This window comes from Empidonax traillii, unplaced genomic scaffold (assembly GCF_003031625.1).
Source record: "Empidonax traillii isolate 1590-97213 ecotype Southwest subspecies unplaced genomic scaffold, ASM303162v1 scaffold92:size1159251, whole genome shotgun sequence".
NCBI lineage: Eukaryota > Metazoa > Chordata > Aves > Passeriformes > Tyrannidae > Empidonax > Empidonax traillii.
In genome coordinates this window covers 85,674-105,599 of record NW_020955285.1, presented here as the reverse complement: position 1 = coordinate 105,599, position 19,926 = coordinate 85,674, and the positions used below count along the sequence as shown (strand labels likewise).

The 19,926-nt window shown below is 42.9% G+C and overlaps 1 protein-coding gene across 1 annotated transcript in view; it reads right to left on the bottom strand.

The window, feature by feature from the left end:
* The window catches only part of GMDS (GDP-mannose 4,6-dehydratase), a 411,128-nt gene extending 401,895 nt beyond the window's left edge, over nt 1-9,233 (bottom strand). Inside the window, exon 1 of the mRNA XM_027881664.1 lies at nt 8,948-9,233. Within this exon, the coding sequence (XP_027737465.1) occupies nt 8,948-9,061 (114 nt within the window). The 5' untranslated portion in view covers nt 9,062-9,233. The remainder of the gene's footprint in view (nt 1-8,947) is intronic.
* Between the last annotated feature and the right edge of the window lie 10,693 nt (nt 9,234-19,926).

Genomic DNA, 19,926 nt, shown 5'->3' with positions numbered 1-19,926 from the left:
CACCACACAGGCTGTAGGAATTCTCCTTTAAGAATTTCCAAGCAGCAGTAAATTGGTCAAATGACAGCTAAAGCAGAGCCCTACAAAAACATCTCATAAAATTTGACTATATCTTACTACATTTAGTAGTTAGCCAGATTTTTCTAGAGTGAGCATATTTTCTTCCTGTTATTTCAAAGGTGTTCAAGCAGGGCAAATGCATCATTAGCTGGTTTATCTACTTGGAAACTCTTTGCAAAACATCAAGATCTATGGCATTCCACCCCCAAGGCAAGTACAGCTTTGCAGTTGACATACCTACTGGATCACTGTGCTTCTGAGCATCACAACAGAGTAGCTGACAATATCACAACACCTAGCTGACCAATTTGACTGCACAAAGCAAGCCCTACCATTATTCAACAACGTGGAGTTGTTTCAGGGTACAGTGTCAAATGTTCTTCCATGGTACTTATCACTGAACTAACTGCAACCAGATAAAAGTCAATAGACATATTAGACTTAATTTGACATGCTGAGTAACAAACCAAAACTCAGGTTTCAAAAAAAAAAAAAACAAAAAAACAAACCAACCAACCAACCAACAACAACAACAAGAAAACACCAACCAATAAAAAAGAAAAGAAACTTTAACAGGAAATACTCCTGAAGAAGGAAGCTCGCCTTAGGTACACTGCTTTGTGTGTATTTGTGACTAAAGAAAAATTATTACAGCATTTACATTGAGGAAGTTCAGTTGCTCAACACTACATGTAAAAAGCATGGGTGATACAAGATAAGCTAGTTTACATCAACTTGTTTGGCAGGCTTTACAAAAGCTTCATTGTGGATTTAGATTGTAAAGCCTGTGCACACCCTGGAAAGGAACAAGCTATAAGGACTTTACAGTAATAGTAACAGGCAACTGGAGAGAATTCCGCTCTTTCACCTCACCTTCTATAGTTCTGCTTAATTGAAAGTTTTGGACTTAACTACATCCCCCAGTTCATATACATATGATTCAAAGGAATTCCTTAGCTGAGGTTCTGAAAAAAAAATAAAAAAAATCAGTGGACTCATATGAAAGAGGAAGGAGGTGGCAAAAATAATAAAGAAAAAAAGTCTTTTATTTTGCTCACTTCACCATAAAGCAAACAAAGTAGCAAGAAGAGATTAAGAGCAAGAGAGAGCATATACCTGTGAAAGATGAAATTGGACACCTACCACACTGACAACCTGCTCTTGTGACATTATTCACCCAGTGCTTCAAGGAAACCATGCTTTCCAAAATAAACCTGAGTTGTGCTGCAACAGTGTAGGAGAAACTGAGCTGACAAGTTTGTAAGAATAGTTATTTAATCAGGATGCTACTCCAGACCCAGAAGTCTGAAGAAGTTGGGATAAAGTTGCTAAAAATTGCCAAGAGAGAAAGTACTTCCTGCCCACCCCCCCCGACTAAATTAAAGCATAGGTAAATGCAAAGAAACTCAGCCTTGGTACTCCTCAAAGATAAGGTGAGGGCAACAGGAAGCACCATTAGGATGAATACCAGTAACACAAATGCACTGCAAAACCTTTTATTCAGTCTTTTATTTATTATTTATAGGATCAGAGTAGTAACCTTCACAGTATTTCTCACATAGGCCATCAGCAGGATCAAGCACTCCATTTTCCTTGCCCTTCTGCATAGCTATCTATTTCCTAAGAAACTGGCTCCCTTGTGCAGAAAGCTCAACAGTCAAAAGGATCTGAAAGAGACAATCAGAGGAGGAAAAAAGACCAAAAGTTAGTGGGAGATGATGAAGTCATAGGGAAGAGATTTTTACAGGAATTCTCTATTCAGATTGGGTTGGCTGTAGGTACATAGAGAAGACGATGCTTCAGCTCTTTAAAACTTTAGGAAAAAAAGAAATACAGGTTCTGTCTACGCCAACAGTCACTAACCTTCATTAAATTAAAAAAAAGAAAAAAACCCAAAAAACCAGATAAAACAGATAAAGACTAAGCAAGCTAGCATGCTGCTAGCAATAGGATATTCTGTTCTTCTTGTCAGTCTGGGCAGCAGTGACAATAGCACCCCTATCCACAGCATTAGAAACCTTCATGAGAAATGTTGCTTGGAGGAAGTCATCATCCCAAACCCAGTTTGGTTACCACATGTCTATCTGTTTCATATCTTAGCCCCATTAACGTGAACTTTAATATTTCATGTTTCCTGGAATATTTCCACTATTTTATCTTTCACAGCATACAGTACCTTATAATTCACTTGCTGTTCACAATGTTTTTCGATCCATATTCTGTATATATTGTGTTCAAGCACAAAGGAATCAGATTGACTGCACTGGTCTTTGAGTTAAAAGCATGCCAGGCTACCAGAACTTCTCTCTCTAGTATGCAGCTAAAGAATAGACTTCATTGGCAGTCACAAACACTGAGCAAAGCTGTGCAAAGACAGAAGTTAATTCATCAAGACACAGATGAACTGATCCTGTATTAGTGATACTATTTATCATGAATATCTTCTAGCTTACTTATGTTCAAACTCCGACACTAACTGCACAGTTCTGAAAGGCAACAGAATACAACTGGGCTCACCTGGGCAGGCACAGACCAGCCAAAGCCCCAGACTCCCACTTCTTGGAGAAGACAAAAGTCCCATCAGTCTGCAAATGTTGTAGAGTATAAAACACATATGAAAGAGTAAGGCATTGAATCATGTATTTATAGAGTGCTATTAATGCAGTAGTTCAATTAGACTATCTAGTAGCCCTCCTCTCTTCAAAGGAGAGTCAAGGCAATTAAAATCCAGGCATCTTTCCGCAAATAGGACCTCTGTTTTGAGATAATATTCTAGTCTCCCATTTCAGTATTTGTTATACTAATTTTCAATAAAATACCTTTTCCTTGAAAGTTTGGGATGAAAGTCAATAGCAACACTTCTTATTTCTAGCCTGTAAAAGGAAAAGACCTGGAATTATATTTTAGGCAAGCTTAGGTTTCATGCCAGAGCCACTATTCATTTATTGCAAAGTTTTCAAGAAGCCACTTATGCCATCCTGTCACAAACCACAGGTGTTCAACTTCCAATACTGTGGAGAAGTCATAGAATCATACAAGTTTATGTCAAAAGGGACCTCTGTGGATCACCTAGCTCAGGAGAGGGTCAACTAGTGCAGATTGCTTAGGGCCATGTCCAGTTCGGTTTTGGATACCTCCAGGGACAGATACTCAACTTCTCCAGGCAGTTTCTTCCAGTACTTGGCCCCCCTCATCATTTACAACACTATAATAAAAAAAAAACCCCAACCCCAAACAACACACACCCTCTCAAGTTTAAATGAAGTTTCTTACATTTCAGTTAGTGCCCAAATTAGGTGTTCATACATCTCGGCATCCTCAAACTATGATAACACACCTGAAATTCTCACTTAAGACAACTCCTGGCTACTCACAGACCTAGTTTAAACCAAGACAATATTTGTTTAAATGAAAAGGCAACAATACTAATATTTAGCCTTAGCCAGAAACCAAGACTGCTTGTTTTAATGAAAAGGGAGCAATGCTAATATTTAGATTTAGCTAGTGTCAGCAAAAATTGACCTCCTATTTCTATGCAGAAAAGCAATCCTTTCAATTTTATCCTTCACCTGGAAAACTAATGTCCTGTCTCTGATACAAAAGGCTCTAATGTTTCTCTAGATCTGTTTTTCAAGTACATACACATTTCCCAGTGACACAGATTCCCACCTTACCACTTGATCACAATACTGAAAGAAGCTTTAAAAAAATTTAAACTGTTTCCTCTATAACTCTTCTCCCATGAAACAACCTTATTTTAGCCACAATGTATTAAAGAGTTTTATAGCCACACCCCATACCACCTATTTGTTTCTTCCTTTTTTTTTTTTTTTTTTTCCCCACTAAGAAATAAGTCATGTTCTATTATTACTGGTACTTTGCCCCATGGAGTCTGGTTTAATCGCAACAGCCAAATTAAAAAAAAAAACAAAACAATTTACTGAGTTCACAACATCAAATCTTGCTTCCTCGGTATCTTTTCCCCTTTAACCTTCCTCAAATTACGAACTGTAACACCTTGCAGTACCCATGTATAGGGGTTTGGTGTATTACAGGAATAGCAAAGGCTGTAAGCAATTGAACTTCTGATACCAGAAGAACAGAGGCAGACCCCATGCTTTACCTACATCACCCAGTTCAAAAGAATGTTCTTACATTTCTTCATACACACTCCTGTCAGTTGTATTTTACACTATCTTAGGGTTTGGTTGAACGTCCTGAGGTTGCCACCTTAAGTTTTGCAAATGGATGTTTTATTTGACAGAACTGCAGGCAAGGGAGCAGAAGCTGGTTCTAATGCAGCTGCAGTAAGAACTCTCACAAGGCAGAAACACAACAGCTTTCTTTATCTACAATTTGCAATAGCCTCTGGGCATATACTGACACTGAGCCCTAATGCATTTCTTCATTCAAAACTGAGCTTTGCAAATGCCTGTTGAATTATCTCAGTTTACAAACTCTTACCTTCCTGGCTCTCCAAGTAAATCAGGACAGAACCAGAGATGAGATAGACATTTACTGCTCATAATCCAGGAACTGAGTGGAGAAAATAGAAACATCAGCATATAACCTCATCATTAGGCTCAGACAGATTATTTCTTGGTGTTTCTCCAAGAAGTCAAATATCTAAATACTTGTACAAGCATCAGTTTTTAGAAAGTCAATCAGACTGATTGCAGTGCAATCAGACTTTCTGAAGAGATACTGAAATGCTATTTTAACAGACATTCAGTCACAATGTCTAGAAAACAATGCTGTCAAAAGATACTGCTTTAGTAGTTCCCAGAAATAAGAGACAAGCCATATATGCATATCTAGAATTGCATTGTTAGTAATACTGGTATTCAAAACTCCCATTTTTACAGAATAATTCTTCAAGGTACTAAGGTTTGAAAAGTCCAGCACATCTATTTTGCCTTGTGAAAGCACTCTTCCAATAAGAGTCACATTTGAGATTTTGGTGGTTTTTTGTTTTTGGTTTTGTTTTTTTTTTAAATGAAGAAAAAGGTGCTATGCGTTACTCACAAGTAGTCTGCCAGCAGACCAATACCTACGTGACACTTCAGAAATGTTTCATCCATCTAAGCACAGCAACTGGCTCACTCTTGAAGTTACTTTTTAAAAAAAAAAAAAGGTGTGGTTCATCACACTGCTGTGTGAGAAAGAAGATAAGGGAAATCTCAATACTGCAAAAGGAGTATATAATACCACTGCCTATGTGCTTCTAGTCTCTTATCAGTAATGCAAGTGGTAGAGTGATGCCAATGTCACTGTAACTCCACAGGCAAATGCAGGATTTGTAGAGGTTCATACATCTGCTTTGATTTCATAGAAACCAAGGTTCAGCACTTGCAGCGAGAATACCATTTGAGTCCTGACCATACAATTAAAAAATCTGCTTTCCCTTGTGGCTTCACCATGCATATTGCAAACTCTTCCTGTTATGTGGCCAAAGGTCACAAGCTCACTTTGCTATCAGTAACACATTGTCCTTTTAACATATTGTATCTAGAAGAAAACCAAGTCACCAGAACTGGTTTTGTTAACTGGTACAGTAAGCTGACAAACAGCACCTATCTCCTGTCACTCACTATATAGAGGAACTGTGCAGACAGCCCATCCTCTTCTGGCATTCAGTAAGCTCTTATGAATCCCATTAGAAGTTCATTAATCAGAAGTCACAGTTGTACTATATCTCCCTGTTATGTTTCAGTTAAAAGCTGTATCGTCAGTCAATTTCCCCATTATCAAAACATAACCCTACCTCAGCTCAACTCTTTCTCCATCATAGAAAGAAAATTCCATCTTTTGTCAGTAGAAAAGATGGACAATCTAGATGGTCATGGCTATACAGAAGTTCTGAAAAATGAGTTGTCTGCATTCAACACCGTGATTAAGCACACTCGCTGTGGCATCATCTTAACCCAGGAAGAGTTGCTACAGTTCAAGCGGCACCTTCCTTGGCCTAAGAGTGCTCTAAGAACAAAAGCTCAACTCCACATTTGCCTAAAATTATTATGCTGCAGTTAGCTCAGTACTTACCTTCCACCTATCCTTCTTTCAGATACCAGGCCACCACAGGGCCTTAGTTCAGCAAAAGTTCTCAGAGTACACTAGCCACACATAAACAAGAGCAGGTTCCTTATACAATGCAGCTGTGCCAGCTCACCTTTTGCAGTAGCAGAAAGGGTCCAGTTTAAGTAAGTGGAGTTTACCACCTGATTCTGTTCTATACCATCTTCAGTCCAAAGAGATCTAAACCTTTATCTCCCACCTCAAAAGAGCATGAGTTTCAAGGAGGAATGTAAAACAGACCAACTCTCTTTAGCCCAGTAGTTGAAGTAACTGCGTGGGAAAGACAAAGCCTGAGGTCTAGCTTCCACTTCAGCATATTTTTGCATTTTGCACATGATAACTAACTTTAAAAACATATGGCACTAGGATTTTCTCCAGGGAGGGGGACATGCAAGTCTGCCTGTTCTCAGGTAAACAAAATCCAAGTGTCCCATTTCTTAGTGAGGCCTCTCCAAATAAAACAAAAGCTATTGTGTAAAAATAAAGAAAGGGAGTGAAAGATGGTAAGGAACAAGCACTACGGTTACTTTCTTTAAAGTTCATCTAAGAAAAGAGGGACAAGGATTCCTTGTAGCAGATCTCAAAATTGTGGAGAACTACAGGACCCCAGAAGAGGCCACACTCCACATAAAACTTGCATCTCAAGCCAAGAGTTGGCACAGTCCTCACTAAGGAAGCCCACCTCTCTGGCTAACTTTCATGTATCCCAGGCCTTTACTAGCCTTGGGTCTTCACACATTCCAATGCTAAATAATATGACTGTCAAAGGTTAAGCTGAGAAGGAAGAGCTGCTTTGAAAATAAAGTAACATAAAGCACACAGTACTGAAAGAACCATGGTGTTGTAGCTAAAGACCTCTAACTTACTACCTTTGATGAAGAGAAATGTACTTCTGTCAACAACCTGGAAGACTTTTCACACAGCACCAAAGTAGTCCTTGGGAAAGCTCTGACTGTGCTCTTGCTAAAAATAAACATCAAGCAAAAGTGTTAGTATATAGAGATCATTAGTTTTTTCCTCTTCTCAGTAACAATCTTGTCAGACAGCTGCTTGGAGGGCTTTCTTCAGCATGGCTATTGGCACACAGCTGCTAAGCCATGGGAAAAGTGCACCTAAAAATGTAGCAAGAGCACCTGAGAACAGGTATAATGAGGTGAAATGCAAACAGCAGGCGAATGTTCAAAGCATAGCGCAGGTTCTCTCAGATAACAGATGAAAACTGGTATGATACTGTATTGCCTCTGGATTTACTCCCTCATAAAAATCCCAATGGCTCTTCTACTATTAAAAAGAAGAAATAAAAAAGAGTGAGAGACAGCGTATTGACTAACACTGTCTCAGAGTGAAAGAGCAACATGTTTGTTTTGACATGTATTTTTTCACAATGCTCATGGACTTCTAAACAATCCACATGAGCATCTCACAGTGGATCTGCAAGCATACCAGGACAAGTCACAGGTGAAGTGGAAGAAGTTCTTCCACGTATGAAGCTGTCACTGATTAAATGCAAGCCATAAAGGAAAAATGCTGTTCCACTGGGATTCCAAAAAGAAGATTAATGGTAACTATACACTACTTACTTAACAGGTTATACCAATCACAGGACATAGACCCTTCAAGCAGAAGTCAATCAGTACCAGCACATTCCAAGAGATAAGCACTGTGAAGGAGAGCAAACTTTTCCAGGTAGGGTGCAGTATCTACATTGCAAATAAAGTATACCTCAAATATGACTAAGCATGTCCAGGACAACTTTCATTTAGCACCCACTTGCCAGCAAACAGAGGACAATGTGTGCACAAACAATCCAACCAACTATCCAAGCTGCCTATTGGAAGAGTAGCAGCACAAGCCACAGGCTGCATATATCAACCCTCCTGCATGTCTCACCAGGTTGAAACTCACCATCAGCATATCTTTTTCACCAAGCAGAAGGTGCTCCAAGGGAAACTTTTTTTTTTCTCTCCGTGCCACCTTTCTCCTGCACCTTCTGCTCAAAGCACCAGGACTCCGAAAGCATCATTACCCCTATGAGCAATATAGCCAAAAAAACTAGAGACGGCAATGAATATACATGAATACAAAACAAGGGGCCTGGGGCGATGCCAGATTAGGGTGTAAAAGAGGTACTGACTGTAAATGCACACCTGCCCAGTGTTTCAAAGTGACAGAAGACAAACAGTCCTTCTGAGTGACAAGCCTATTCAGACTAAATCCGACGGCAGGATGCCTCACACTTGCACTGGTACCTTCCCCACTGCAGACCATCAGGATTAAAAGTCCCAGCACTGGTTGCTTATACTCCCTTTTCCAGGTGCAGCTGCTTTCTCAGTGATGCTACCTTCACACTTCACCTCAGTACAGGTTTAACTCATTTCTCAGGAATTCCTGGTACAGGTTACTATAAAACAGTCCAAATCCGAGACAAAAGCACTGCACCTCCCCGCCTCGCACACACCGGCTGAAGAACACCCCAGACCCCGGGGACAAACAAGCCCTACACACGGGGCGGTGTGTCCGCCCCTGACCCTGCTGGGAGCTGTCAGGAGGAGCTCCAGCCTGGCGCGGAGTGTGCGGGGAAGCGGGTGCCGGACACGGTGCTGGAAACGCACCCGCGGGGATGCGCCCCGGGGGCCCGGGAGGGAAGGAGGCAGCGAGGGAAGGAGCAAGGGTCGCCGTAGCCAGCGAAGGCGCTGGGCAAACTCACGCTGAACCCTCCACCGCCGCCGCTCCCACGCACGGCCTCAGTCACGGCGGGTCTTCCCCGACCCCTGTCCCTGCGCCCTCGAACGAGAGGAGCCCCCGCCGTTACCTGCCCAGTGATGCCGGTGATCAGAGCCACCTTCCTGCCGTTCATCTCCTCGCCGTCGTCTCCCGGTGCCGCGGCGGCGCGGGCACACGCCCCCTCCTCCGCCGGCCGTGCCATCCCCCCGGCGCTGGCGGCGGGCGCGCCCCAGGTGCGGAGGTATCCCGGGGTGGAGGCGCGGTCGCCGGCGTCAGGCTCGCGGCGCTAGGGGCGGGCACGGAGAGGGATGGAGGATGCCTGCGGCCACCCGGGCGCTACCTGCGCTGCCCCGGCCGCCGCAGCATTTCCGCGCTCGCCTCCCGCTCCCGCCCCGCCCGCAGGTGCGGCCCCCCCGGCAGGCGCGCTCCTGACGGGCGGCCCGGGAGCGCGCCCCGGGCTAGGAACCGCTCCCGCGGCGCCGCTCGGCCCCGCAGCCAATCAGCGGCCGCGGCACTTCCTTTAAAGGGACGGGAGACGCGCCGGGGCCCGAAGCGGGCGCGGGGATTGGTTGAGAGGGCGCGGCGGGGGGCGTGGCCCGGGGCAGCCCAGGAGGTGCGAGGTTGGCACTTCCTGAGTGCTTGCCGGGGAGGGCGGGGCGGGGCCGCGTGAGGCGGGCGGGGCCGGCGCACAGCGCCCCCAGCGGCGCGGAGGGCACCGGGCGGGGCGGAGTGGGGTGCTCCCGGGCGTTCCCACCGGTTACTAGTGGCCCAAAGGCTTCTGGAAAATAAAAGGGATTTGTAACAAATATGTCTTCCTCTGGTGAGACGCTGGATCACCATCCCGTTTCCCTAGGCAGCAGGTTGCTGTGTGTACAAGGAAGAAGATGCCTGCCCGCTTGCTGTTAATCCACGGAGGCTGTCGTACCAGTTTTTCTCAATGTATGCTTGGATAGTGGTGCCTCTACATACGCAGACGATTTTCTTACTATATTTTTTCTATTGTTACAGCTTTCTATGGTGCATGGTCAAAAACTACTCAGTTTGGGGTTTTTTCAGTGTCACTGAAAACCCATAATATATTTTTCTTTAAAAAATGTGGAGTCTGACAGCATACTGCCTTTCAAATGGAACTGTACTCTGAAACTGTGATTGTTTTTTTTTGCGCACTAATCCCCATGCTCTCAGTTTCAATACCCTTCCTGCAGCCTCACAGTCTGTGATGCCATGGAGAAATTAAATTATGTCACAGTCACTTACTTGCAATATGTAATCCTAATTGTACATTCTGTGCAATCTGCATCCTGTTTCTGAAAACTTTTCCCAAGCACATGCAGTTTTATAAAGTTGGCAACAACAGCTACTGCTTGTGAAAACTGATTTCATTCCACTAGTGATTGCTGTATGGGTGTACAATTTCAGATTCAAAGAGGAGGGACAGCAAAAATAATATGAATACCACCCTTTCAGTTCTAAAATAGCACTGAAAAAATAAAAGGATATCAAATTCTGAGAGTTTCAGGATTTTATTTAACAGAAGTAACAGACAAACCTTTATTTTAAAACCTAGGATTTGAGATTAGTGGGAGTTAGTGCATGTTTTCTTTCTCTACCTATTTATACACATCATTCCCTCTCCTGTTAGATCTGAGCTGCATAATGCAATGCATGAGCCTTAAAAATTGTCTTTTATGTGTCCAGATAAGCTTGTCATTTCTAGCTTTCACTGGCAGTCCATTAAATGCGCTGCAAAGACAGTCTTGACTTCTTCCTTCCTCTGCTCGAGAAAGCAGTGACTAGGGCTGACAATGCCTGAAGTCCTGAAGCTGGGCTAGAGCAGCCCACATCCCTGGAGCCTACATGTGCAATTAAGAGCCTTTTTAAAATAACTTTCTCCATCAGAATTTCTCTTACCCCAGTTGTTCAATATCCCCCAAGAATTATTTTTCAGATGTAGCCTTTTCCTTGACTGTTATTCCCAAAAGCACTCCACTGACTGGGGAAGCTGGTTCACACCTTCCAAAAATTATGACCTTGTGCATAGTATTAATCTCATGCGACAGACACCTTTGGCTCTTCCCCTGGTCAGAGCAGTAGCTTTCCTTCCTACTCAGTGTGCGGAATCCTGAGTGTACAGAACAAAAGACTCTGCAATCTGTGACAGTTTTGTAAAGGGAGCATCTCAGCTTTAGCTGAGACTTAGCTGAGAACACTTTAGCAGGGTTCGTACTTGTATTTTTTGTCAATACTAATACTAGAAGCAGGAACATAAAGCCAGACAGGATGCAGCCCAGTTTCAGTTCCAGCTGACTAAAGAAAAAAAAAAAAGAAAAGAAAAAAAACTTGTTTAAATTTCTGTCCCTTTTATAAGTCTGGCAGTAGCAGAGTAGTTGCAGACACTTACTTAGCCAGCTACCATAATCCTTTTAGGTCTGCCCCTGGCATGCACAGGCACATTCCAGGTTTAATGCACAAAGACTGTTCTGTCACCAAAGTCTTCCAACATACATTTACAGAAGAGACTGAAGGCTCAATTGTGGCCCAGGTACTAGATTTTACCTAAGTTACTCTGGTGTTGACAGCAATTTATGTCAGACTGCAGCTGAAAACTGGACCAGCATCCCCCAGGGACTGCAGGATTAATATTCACTCTGAGCTCTAGCCTGCACTGATGACTCCTTGCTGCCTCCAGCACCTGTACCATTGCATGTGTTACCTTACTTAGAGCTGTGCCTACCCACACCCTAATCACTTTTTCACACGTCTGCATGGACGTGGCTTCATCCTCTAAAACTGGCAAGGCCTTCCCATAAAGAGGAGACAGCAGACTGATACACATCTGCACCTCTAGCCACCTTGAATCCCTGTAAAAGGAGATGCTTGTGTGAGCATGGGTGTCCAGTAAAAGCCAAGCAAGTGCACAGTCTGAACAGACAAAAAGGATAGCATGTGTAACATTAAAGCTGCCACCCCAAGAATTGGTGAAAAAGAGATAGGACAAATGTGAAGAAATTTGATTGGTGGTGGTGGGTGAAAGCATGTATCACGGGGAAGAAAGAAGGATGGAGAGCATAGCTGATTGAATCAAACTGGTTAAACCAGGAAATAATGTAAAAGGAGCAAGGAGGAAGCAGAGAGGGAAATAGGAGAGAAAATAAATGTCATTGTGAAGAAGGAAGAAAGGAGTAATAGGAGGAGAAATGTAGTGTACACTGAAGTGCATTAGATTACAAAGAATAGCATTTGCTAAGGCAAAGTTAAAAGGAGGGAGAACAACCATACACTGAAACTTTTTTACACTTGATTACCACATATATTGCAATCCTGATGATCTCAATGTTTAATTGGGGATGTGGCCACATTGCATATGGAATTTGGAAAGGTAACTATATGTGGTTTAAGAATCTCATATGAATCGATTGTAAGTGCTTTCAGGAAATAAGTAACCTTACTTTAACTTCAGAAATACCTGATTTAAAATGCTGGGTTTATTCATTGCAGGACAAAGGTATCCCTAATTTTATTACAGTAATAAGCGTCGTTCATACTATAACTGCAGAAAAAGTTGATGTAGTAAGACTGTATCCTGTTCTGTGCAGGAGTTAGAAGTTGTCGTTGAACCAAGTGGAGCCCTCTTTCTCCGCATCACTCAGTGAAACAAACGGGAAAAGTGATTATTTTTGGTTTTTTCTGAGGTTCTTTTCAATGATCCACATCCCATAGTTTAAACAACTTCCATGTCATGCTGCTGTGAACTCCTTTAGAGCAGTGTCCAGGAATCACAGAAGAGCACTGACCAGAACACTTTGCGCTTTGCTTACCTGCAGCCACCGAATACTTTGAATCCTGTCCCCCAGCTGTGAGGTCCATGGTGACATCTAGGGGTTGTTCAAAACGCCGCCATGGCTGGTTTGGGGACTGCAGAAAGGAAGTCAGGGGAGGAGGAGTAGCATATCTGAGTGCACTTTCCTTTCTGAGGAGCTTTTAGTTTATACAGGCAGGCAAGTGAGGGAACTCTTACACCCAGAATAAGGTACTATAGAAATAGTTTCTTTTTCTACTTTGTTGTTTGAAAGTAATGACAGAAAATTGACTTCACAGATCTAGGGAACTGGGGAAAGGATGTGGAAAGGGAGGGAAGGGTGAGTCCAGGGGAGATCCATCACAATGTGAAAGAAAGTGCAGATGTTGGAGTGAGAGTAAGCAGTCACAGAGGTAAGAGCATCAGATCTCAAGAGGAAATAAAGAGAAGTGAAGAATGGGCAGAGGAAGAGGATGAAAGGGGAAATCTCATAATTGTTTTTCTAACTGTTGTTTTGAAGATTTGATGGCATGTGAAGAGAACCACAACCTCACTGGCCTGGCATGGTGAATAGCAGGTGGAGCAGAAACAGGAGGATTCAGGGATAGTTCTGGATAGTCAACCTCGAGGCCAGGGCCTGTAGATAAGCAGTGCTTTGGAATCTCTTGCCTTTCAGGTGGTTCTTGTCCACCTGAGAAATCTTGCATTTTTCCCCACAGGCTGTTGAATTTCTTTCCAATAGGACCTTCTCAGTAGAAAATGGCAGTCCTGAAAAGCTGAGTCATCAATACTTCTACTCAGCATTACAGAGTGGCAGTACTAGCTCCCAGCTGGAGCTCTTTGTGTTCAGCATTTGTGGCCTGTGCCCAACCCACAAAATACTAACAACCTTCTTTTCCTCATCAGGAGGGCTTGTCTGCTTACTTTTGAAGGGGTGGGTAAGACTAGCCAGATTTGCTGGCTTCTTGGCAAAGAAGCACCCTTTGAAAGGCAGGGACCCAGTTCCTGTTGGTGCTGTCACAACGTGACTTCTGCAGCACTCTGCACGGAGTGGTGTTTCAAAGGCAGAGGCAGTGCCAGTGCCATATTGCTCTCTCAGATCAGTCTCCAGCTCTACAGAGAAATTGTGCTACCCTGCAGTAAAACTGATAGATGAGCAGGATCTAGACTGAGCTTTGTGCAACTGTCTGTATCCATCCTAAAGATTTGCGTCTGGAAGACTCAAGACTGGAACAGCACCATGACCAAGCACTCAAATCTCAATCCGTCATCTGCTTGGTGCATGAACAGCACAGGCGTGAAGAAATGGGAATGCTGGCAGAGCTTTGTGCAGCAGTGGTGGGCTACGTTTGGTAGCCTCAGGCACTTGGGCACGTTTCTGAGGAGCTTGAGCCTGGCCCTTCTGCAGCATCTCTGGGCAGGGGCTGATGGCACCGGCGGGTCTGGCATGGGATTTTGGGACACGAGCAGGGTTGGAGGAACCTGTTGGCAGCGAGGGACAGGCAGGACTGTGTGTACCTTTTGGGCTCGGATAGAACAGCCAGGAATCCAAACCAAGCCCTGACTCTAAAAGAAATATTGTTTTGTTAAAAAGCAGCATGGCAGTGACAGTCTAGTACCTAACTGCTTGTGGTCCTCCAGCAAGCCAGCCCTCAGTGTAACGTGTTCCTCAAGCACACAGATATAATTAACAAATGTTCCTTTGTATCTCGGCCAGCACTGGAGGTACCTAACTGTGGATGTTGTTTCTGTAAGAAACACCAAATAAATGTCCTTTTTCCTTCCCAGAAGGAAGTAAAGAGCCATGAATACAAAAAGCATCAGGCTCAGCGATGTGTTAGCGTATGCAATTGTCCCTTACAGTTCTGTAAGCTGGTGCTAACTGGACTGAAGCCAATGGAATTAAAACACCTGAGAGAAGAAACAGATTTCTAACTGGAAGGAAAAGGAGAATTCTCTGTACATGACTGATTAGAAACATTTTTACTCAATGTGATTATTTCAGTATGTACAAGGAGTCATGAGACTTTTAAGGGAGACGTTGGCAGTTCTTTGAGATGTCTAATGGTTGAAGTTCAGAAAATTATAAAAGCATAATTTTGCTAGAGCTGTCAAGCACCTTGCATATTTTAGAGAAGCTGCCAAAGAGAGAAGCTGAATCCCAAACATTCAACCCCCTGTGAGGCCTTGAGACCAACGGGTGGACTTAACTATGAACACTATTTCCCAGATTATCCATTGTTGCAGTAATGCAGAAGTTCTAATGTTGTTTAAAGTGAACATGTTTCCAAAATGGCTCTGTAACTCTTTGTGTAAACCCTTCTCCTTCCCAAGGTTCCTCACTCTTACCTGTACCTTTGAAATGTCTAAGAGATAACTGAGAGCTCATCTATTGGTTTGTAACCCCTTGTTGTCATTGGTTGTTTGTGAGACCTCCTGAACTCCTAGTGGTCACATTGTAATCCCCCCAAGAGGTATTTAAGCAGTTACCCAGAACAATAAACTCTCTCTGCCTGCTCTCCCTGCCTGAAACTGCCGTGTCTTGTGGTCTCTGGGGGGGCCATGGGACGCCTCGTGGTGGGGCGAGGGGAAAGGAGCACCTCTCCCCACCCTGGAGCTAGGGGTAAAAGGAAAAGCCTCTTGCCTGGGGTCCCCTCTCCCTATCCACCCTCAATGTTCGTCAATCCATGACTGTGAGATGTGCGCTGCTGTTAAACAGGCTGAGAGACTGAAGCCCCTGTGGTATGGTGAGCACTGGAGTAAGTACAGGTATGGGGAGGCTTGGCAGATTGATTATGTCACACTGCCACAGACCCATCAAGGTCTCACCATGGTGGAAGCCACCACTGGATGACTGGAGATGTATCTGGTGCCCCACACCACTGCCAGAAATACCATCCTGGGCCTCGAAAAACAGGTCCTCTGGTGACAGGGCACCCCAGAGCGAATTGAATCAGACAATGGGACCCATTTCAAGAACAGTTTAGTTACCAACTGGATGAAGGAACATGGCATTGAGTGGGTCTATCACATCCCATACCATGCAGCAGCCGCGGGGAAGGTTCAGCAGTGTAATGTACTGTTGAAAACCACCCTGAAGGCAATGGGTGGAGGAACTTTCAAGCACTGGGATCAGCACCTAGCAAAGGCTGCATGGTTAGTCAATACCAGAGGCTCCATCAATCGAGCCAGCCCTGCCCATACAGAGTCCCTTCACATGGGAGATGGGGGCAAAGCCCCAGTAATTTGCCTGAGAGGTATGTTGGGTAAAACAGTTTGAGCAAAAGGAATCCCATTTGTGGCATTGTTTTTGCTCAGGGGTCAGGCAGCATGTGGTGGGTAATGCTGGAAGATGGAGAAACACCATGTATGCCTCAAGGGAACCTCATTTTTGGGTGAATTTCCCATAACACTGTGCCTGTATTTTTATGTAAATATTTGTAATATGTTAAAAGTTGGAGTAATGTAAGTATGTGTATGGTTGGAAAGTTTGAACCCACTATAGCATGTTAGTATGGGAAAAAATCCAGGGGTGGATGATGTCATAGGTTTGAAAAGAGATGTTGGTATTTTTTTCCCAGTGTCCTGTCTGTCCCTCTCCCTTCCCTGCCCCCCATCTGTTTCCTCCAGTATGGGGGGAGTCAGGAGTGGGGGGGATGGAGGATCACACATGGCTGCAAACAATCCTTCAGTTTCGCCATATTGATCATCATCACTGGTCTACTCTGGCCTCCAGTCGGTAGACATGGAGACATTATTTATAATGCTGCTGCTTCTTTTGAGAACACACATAGAATCATTCTTGAGGAGAAAAGACAACTCAGAAAGAACTGTGTCTTGCTGATATTGCTTAAGGAGACTTTCCACTGTGCCTTCTACAACTGGACTTGTCTATCTTGCATTGGCCTTTTTAGCCATCAGCGCGCTTGTAGCAAGCATGGGTAGAGCCCTTCTCAAATCTTCGTTCATGAAGCCTAGCCATGACGATGATGATGATGATGTATTTGGCTAGATAGGTGCTATTTACTCTCTTTATATATGCCTTTGAATTTATTTGTGTCTAAGTGTAAAGTAAGAATTAATGTTATTGTTTTTAACATACATATTTCAAGTGGGTAAAAGCTGTTCCACAGTCTTATATGCCTAGGATGAATTGTTCTGTGATTAGTTGTGACCAAACCCAGAAGCATGATACGTAAAATTATTCCTTTATTACAGCTATTACAATTCATTAACTGTTTGCTAAGTACTGTCAGACTCAGACCCTGGCAGCCCTTCTTTTGGTTTGTCAGTTTGACAAAGAATGTCGGCTGCAAACCAAAAAATAGACCATGCTGGAGCTGGTCAAAGAGGAACATGGGTGCCTGTGACACGGAACTGACAGAATTCACGTTTCCTTGGGACTTGAAAGAGGCAATACTACAGTAAATGTCAACAGGATTTCAGGAAGACAGATTTCAGTTATCCAGAAGGTTGTTAGGTAACATTTCCAGAAAGGCTGGTAGAAGGGGGAAAAAAAAAAAAAAAAGGAATTTAAAAGAAATTATGTATCATGAAAGAAATTATATTAAAGGTGCAACTGCAAACTTTCCAGGTGCAGAAGATGGTCAGGAAGCAAAGTAAGTGATCAGCTTGGTTATATCCCTTTGATCCCAAACATAGAAGGAAATTATACCAGAAGTAGGAAGTGTATCAGAGTACTGAAGGTTTATTTTCCTGTCCACATTAGACTCTCCAGCACCAATGAACCACCAAAGAATCTGGCCCAAAATGTTGAATATTTTATTTGTGTTTTACAGTCACTGTATGATTATTGAAACAAAAATTTTTTCTCTGTTTAACTATGAGGAAAGATTTGTTTGGCATTTGTTTCACCCATCAAGCTTAAGTGTTTGACTATGACCCTGGTGACACAATTGGCCCATGTGCACAAGGAAGTGACAGAATCAGCTAAGTCCCACCACTGACCCTACCAACAAGTCTTACAATTTTGGAGACTATACTTACTTGATCATCTCTGTCATATGCTTTCTCTCTGACTCATGGGTTATAGACTATGAGGTAGTGTCTCTGCTTTCTGAATCAAATTAACCACTAGGGTGGCTGAGCCAGATGCTTAGTAAAAGCGTCTGCTTAATTCTGGTGGTTAATCTCTTTGAGTACCACCCTGCTAACCGTACAGCCTGTTTTCTTTTCCTCCAAGGATGTTTCTGAAGAGCTGCTGCTTCTGGCCAGGCAAAGAGCAGTTGTACAGAAACCCCTACAGCTTGGGTAGAAGGGCGTGCTTTGCAGTCATGCTTTGCCTTTCACACTAGGCTATTAAACTCACTGAGTCAGACAGGGAAAGGTATTTCATCTGGCTTAAGGAAAGTTCCTGTAACCACTTCAGGATGAGCACTGTTTAGGCCACTGGGAGAACAAGAACTGAGGGGCAGAAAGATGATAAAGGAAGATATACAGGAGAAAACTGATTAACCAAGATAGAGTTCCTGTGTCACATATGCAGGGACCTCATCCTAAATTATACATATGCTTTGTTCTCCCTGATGGCATCTAAACCAAGATTCCTATAAATGCAAAATTGCATCAGGTCAGATACTGGCTTTTTTCAGAATTGCACAGGGACTTCCAGGACAGAGCCTCTCAAGTGACCTCAAGCTACGTGGGATAAAGTTTGCTTTTTTTCCATTACGAACATTACCTCTCCTTTGAACACCTAGGGATATTTCTGATTGCCTGCTGGCAAAATTGCATTGGAAAGAAATTTGTTAAATTAGCACTTCTTGCTGCCAGAAAACATTTTGACTGCAAGGTGGGAATGTGAGAAACCTCCCACTCTGCACATGGGGCACACATTCGGCTGCTATGCTCCACTGGAAAGAATCTGCTATAATTTCAAACAGAAACCACAGAGGTCTGACAAAGCCTGTAGGAGGCTCCTGGAACTTTTAACCAAATTGTTACTGTATTTCTAGTTAGCCTGCATTACTTGTCTAGTAAAGTCTTTATCCTGTTATCCAACCAAACTTCCCATTTACTAGGATGAGATGGCCAGCAAAGCACAAAATAACAGTGTAAAGGACAGGATCTCCACAGAAAAGGGTATTTAGACTTTTTTTATGGTCTCCATTTTTCCAAACAGTATTTCACACCCACATTTTACCATGTCTTTCTTTTGGCAAATTTCTGACAGGTGCAAATTCACCCAGGGAAATGAAGTCCTCAGTTAAAAATTAAGAATCAAAATATTGACTTCAAATAATTATGTAATGTGCAAAATCTTTTTAATTATCATGGCTAGGCTTTGCGAATGAAGATTTGAGATTTTTTTTTTAATTATAGAACAGCAAGGTATCTCCTTTTGGATTCATTTCCAAGTGTCTCAGTCCTCAACACAGCTGGAACAGTCAGGCTTGCTCTTTGGTTTCTGGTGGCTGTCCGTGTTTAGGGAAGAATTGCAGTCCTGGATTTTACATCACACCTGTTGTAGCAAATATAGTGGTCCAGATTTATCACTTCCTGAGCTTAATGGGCTTCGAATCAAATTCTCTCTCAAGTTCATTAGAGCAGTGATCAATGAAAATTGCAATAACCAAAACACTGTTTGGCAGGTCAAATCAAAAGTGGTAAGTAACATAGTCACCTAATTGCATCAATCCTAACTTCAGTGTAGTCGTTTAAAAACTGAGCCTGTGAACCACAAGGTTGGAAGCAAACCCCAGTCAATGGAAAGACATTCACTAAGCTAAATGGCTTTGTATCAAGCTTTTACTGGATAGAGCTATAAAATACTTCCTCCAGAAGTTCTGCAGGCTATTTTAGTCTATCTAAGCTGTAGGGAAGGAAGCTAGAAAACAATAGCTGGCCAGATCAGGAGAAGATACATAAATATGGACAACTGATATATAGCAAGCTAAAATCTCATTGGTATGTAGAGGAAGTATGATCAATATGCTTAACTTTAGCTTGAAGATTGCTCTCCAGTGGCTGTTCAGTTATATTGATTACTAACTCTGCGTGGAAGTTCTGCAGGGTTGTGTAGCATTTCTTAAAAGTAATTTAAAGTGAATCCTAGGTGAGGTACTGGTAAAATAGCAAATTAAAACTGGAGTTCTAAGAAGATTTAAAGTATAAAGTATGCAGCATAAAGCATTCCATTCCTGTTAAAAGTAGAAATTTTATTTTGATGTTAAAAGAGCAGTCAAATAACCTGCCAAAAAGAAGTTTGTACTTTTGAATCTGAATATCGGCACATCATATATTTCTAG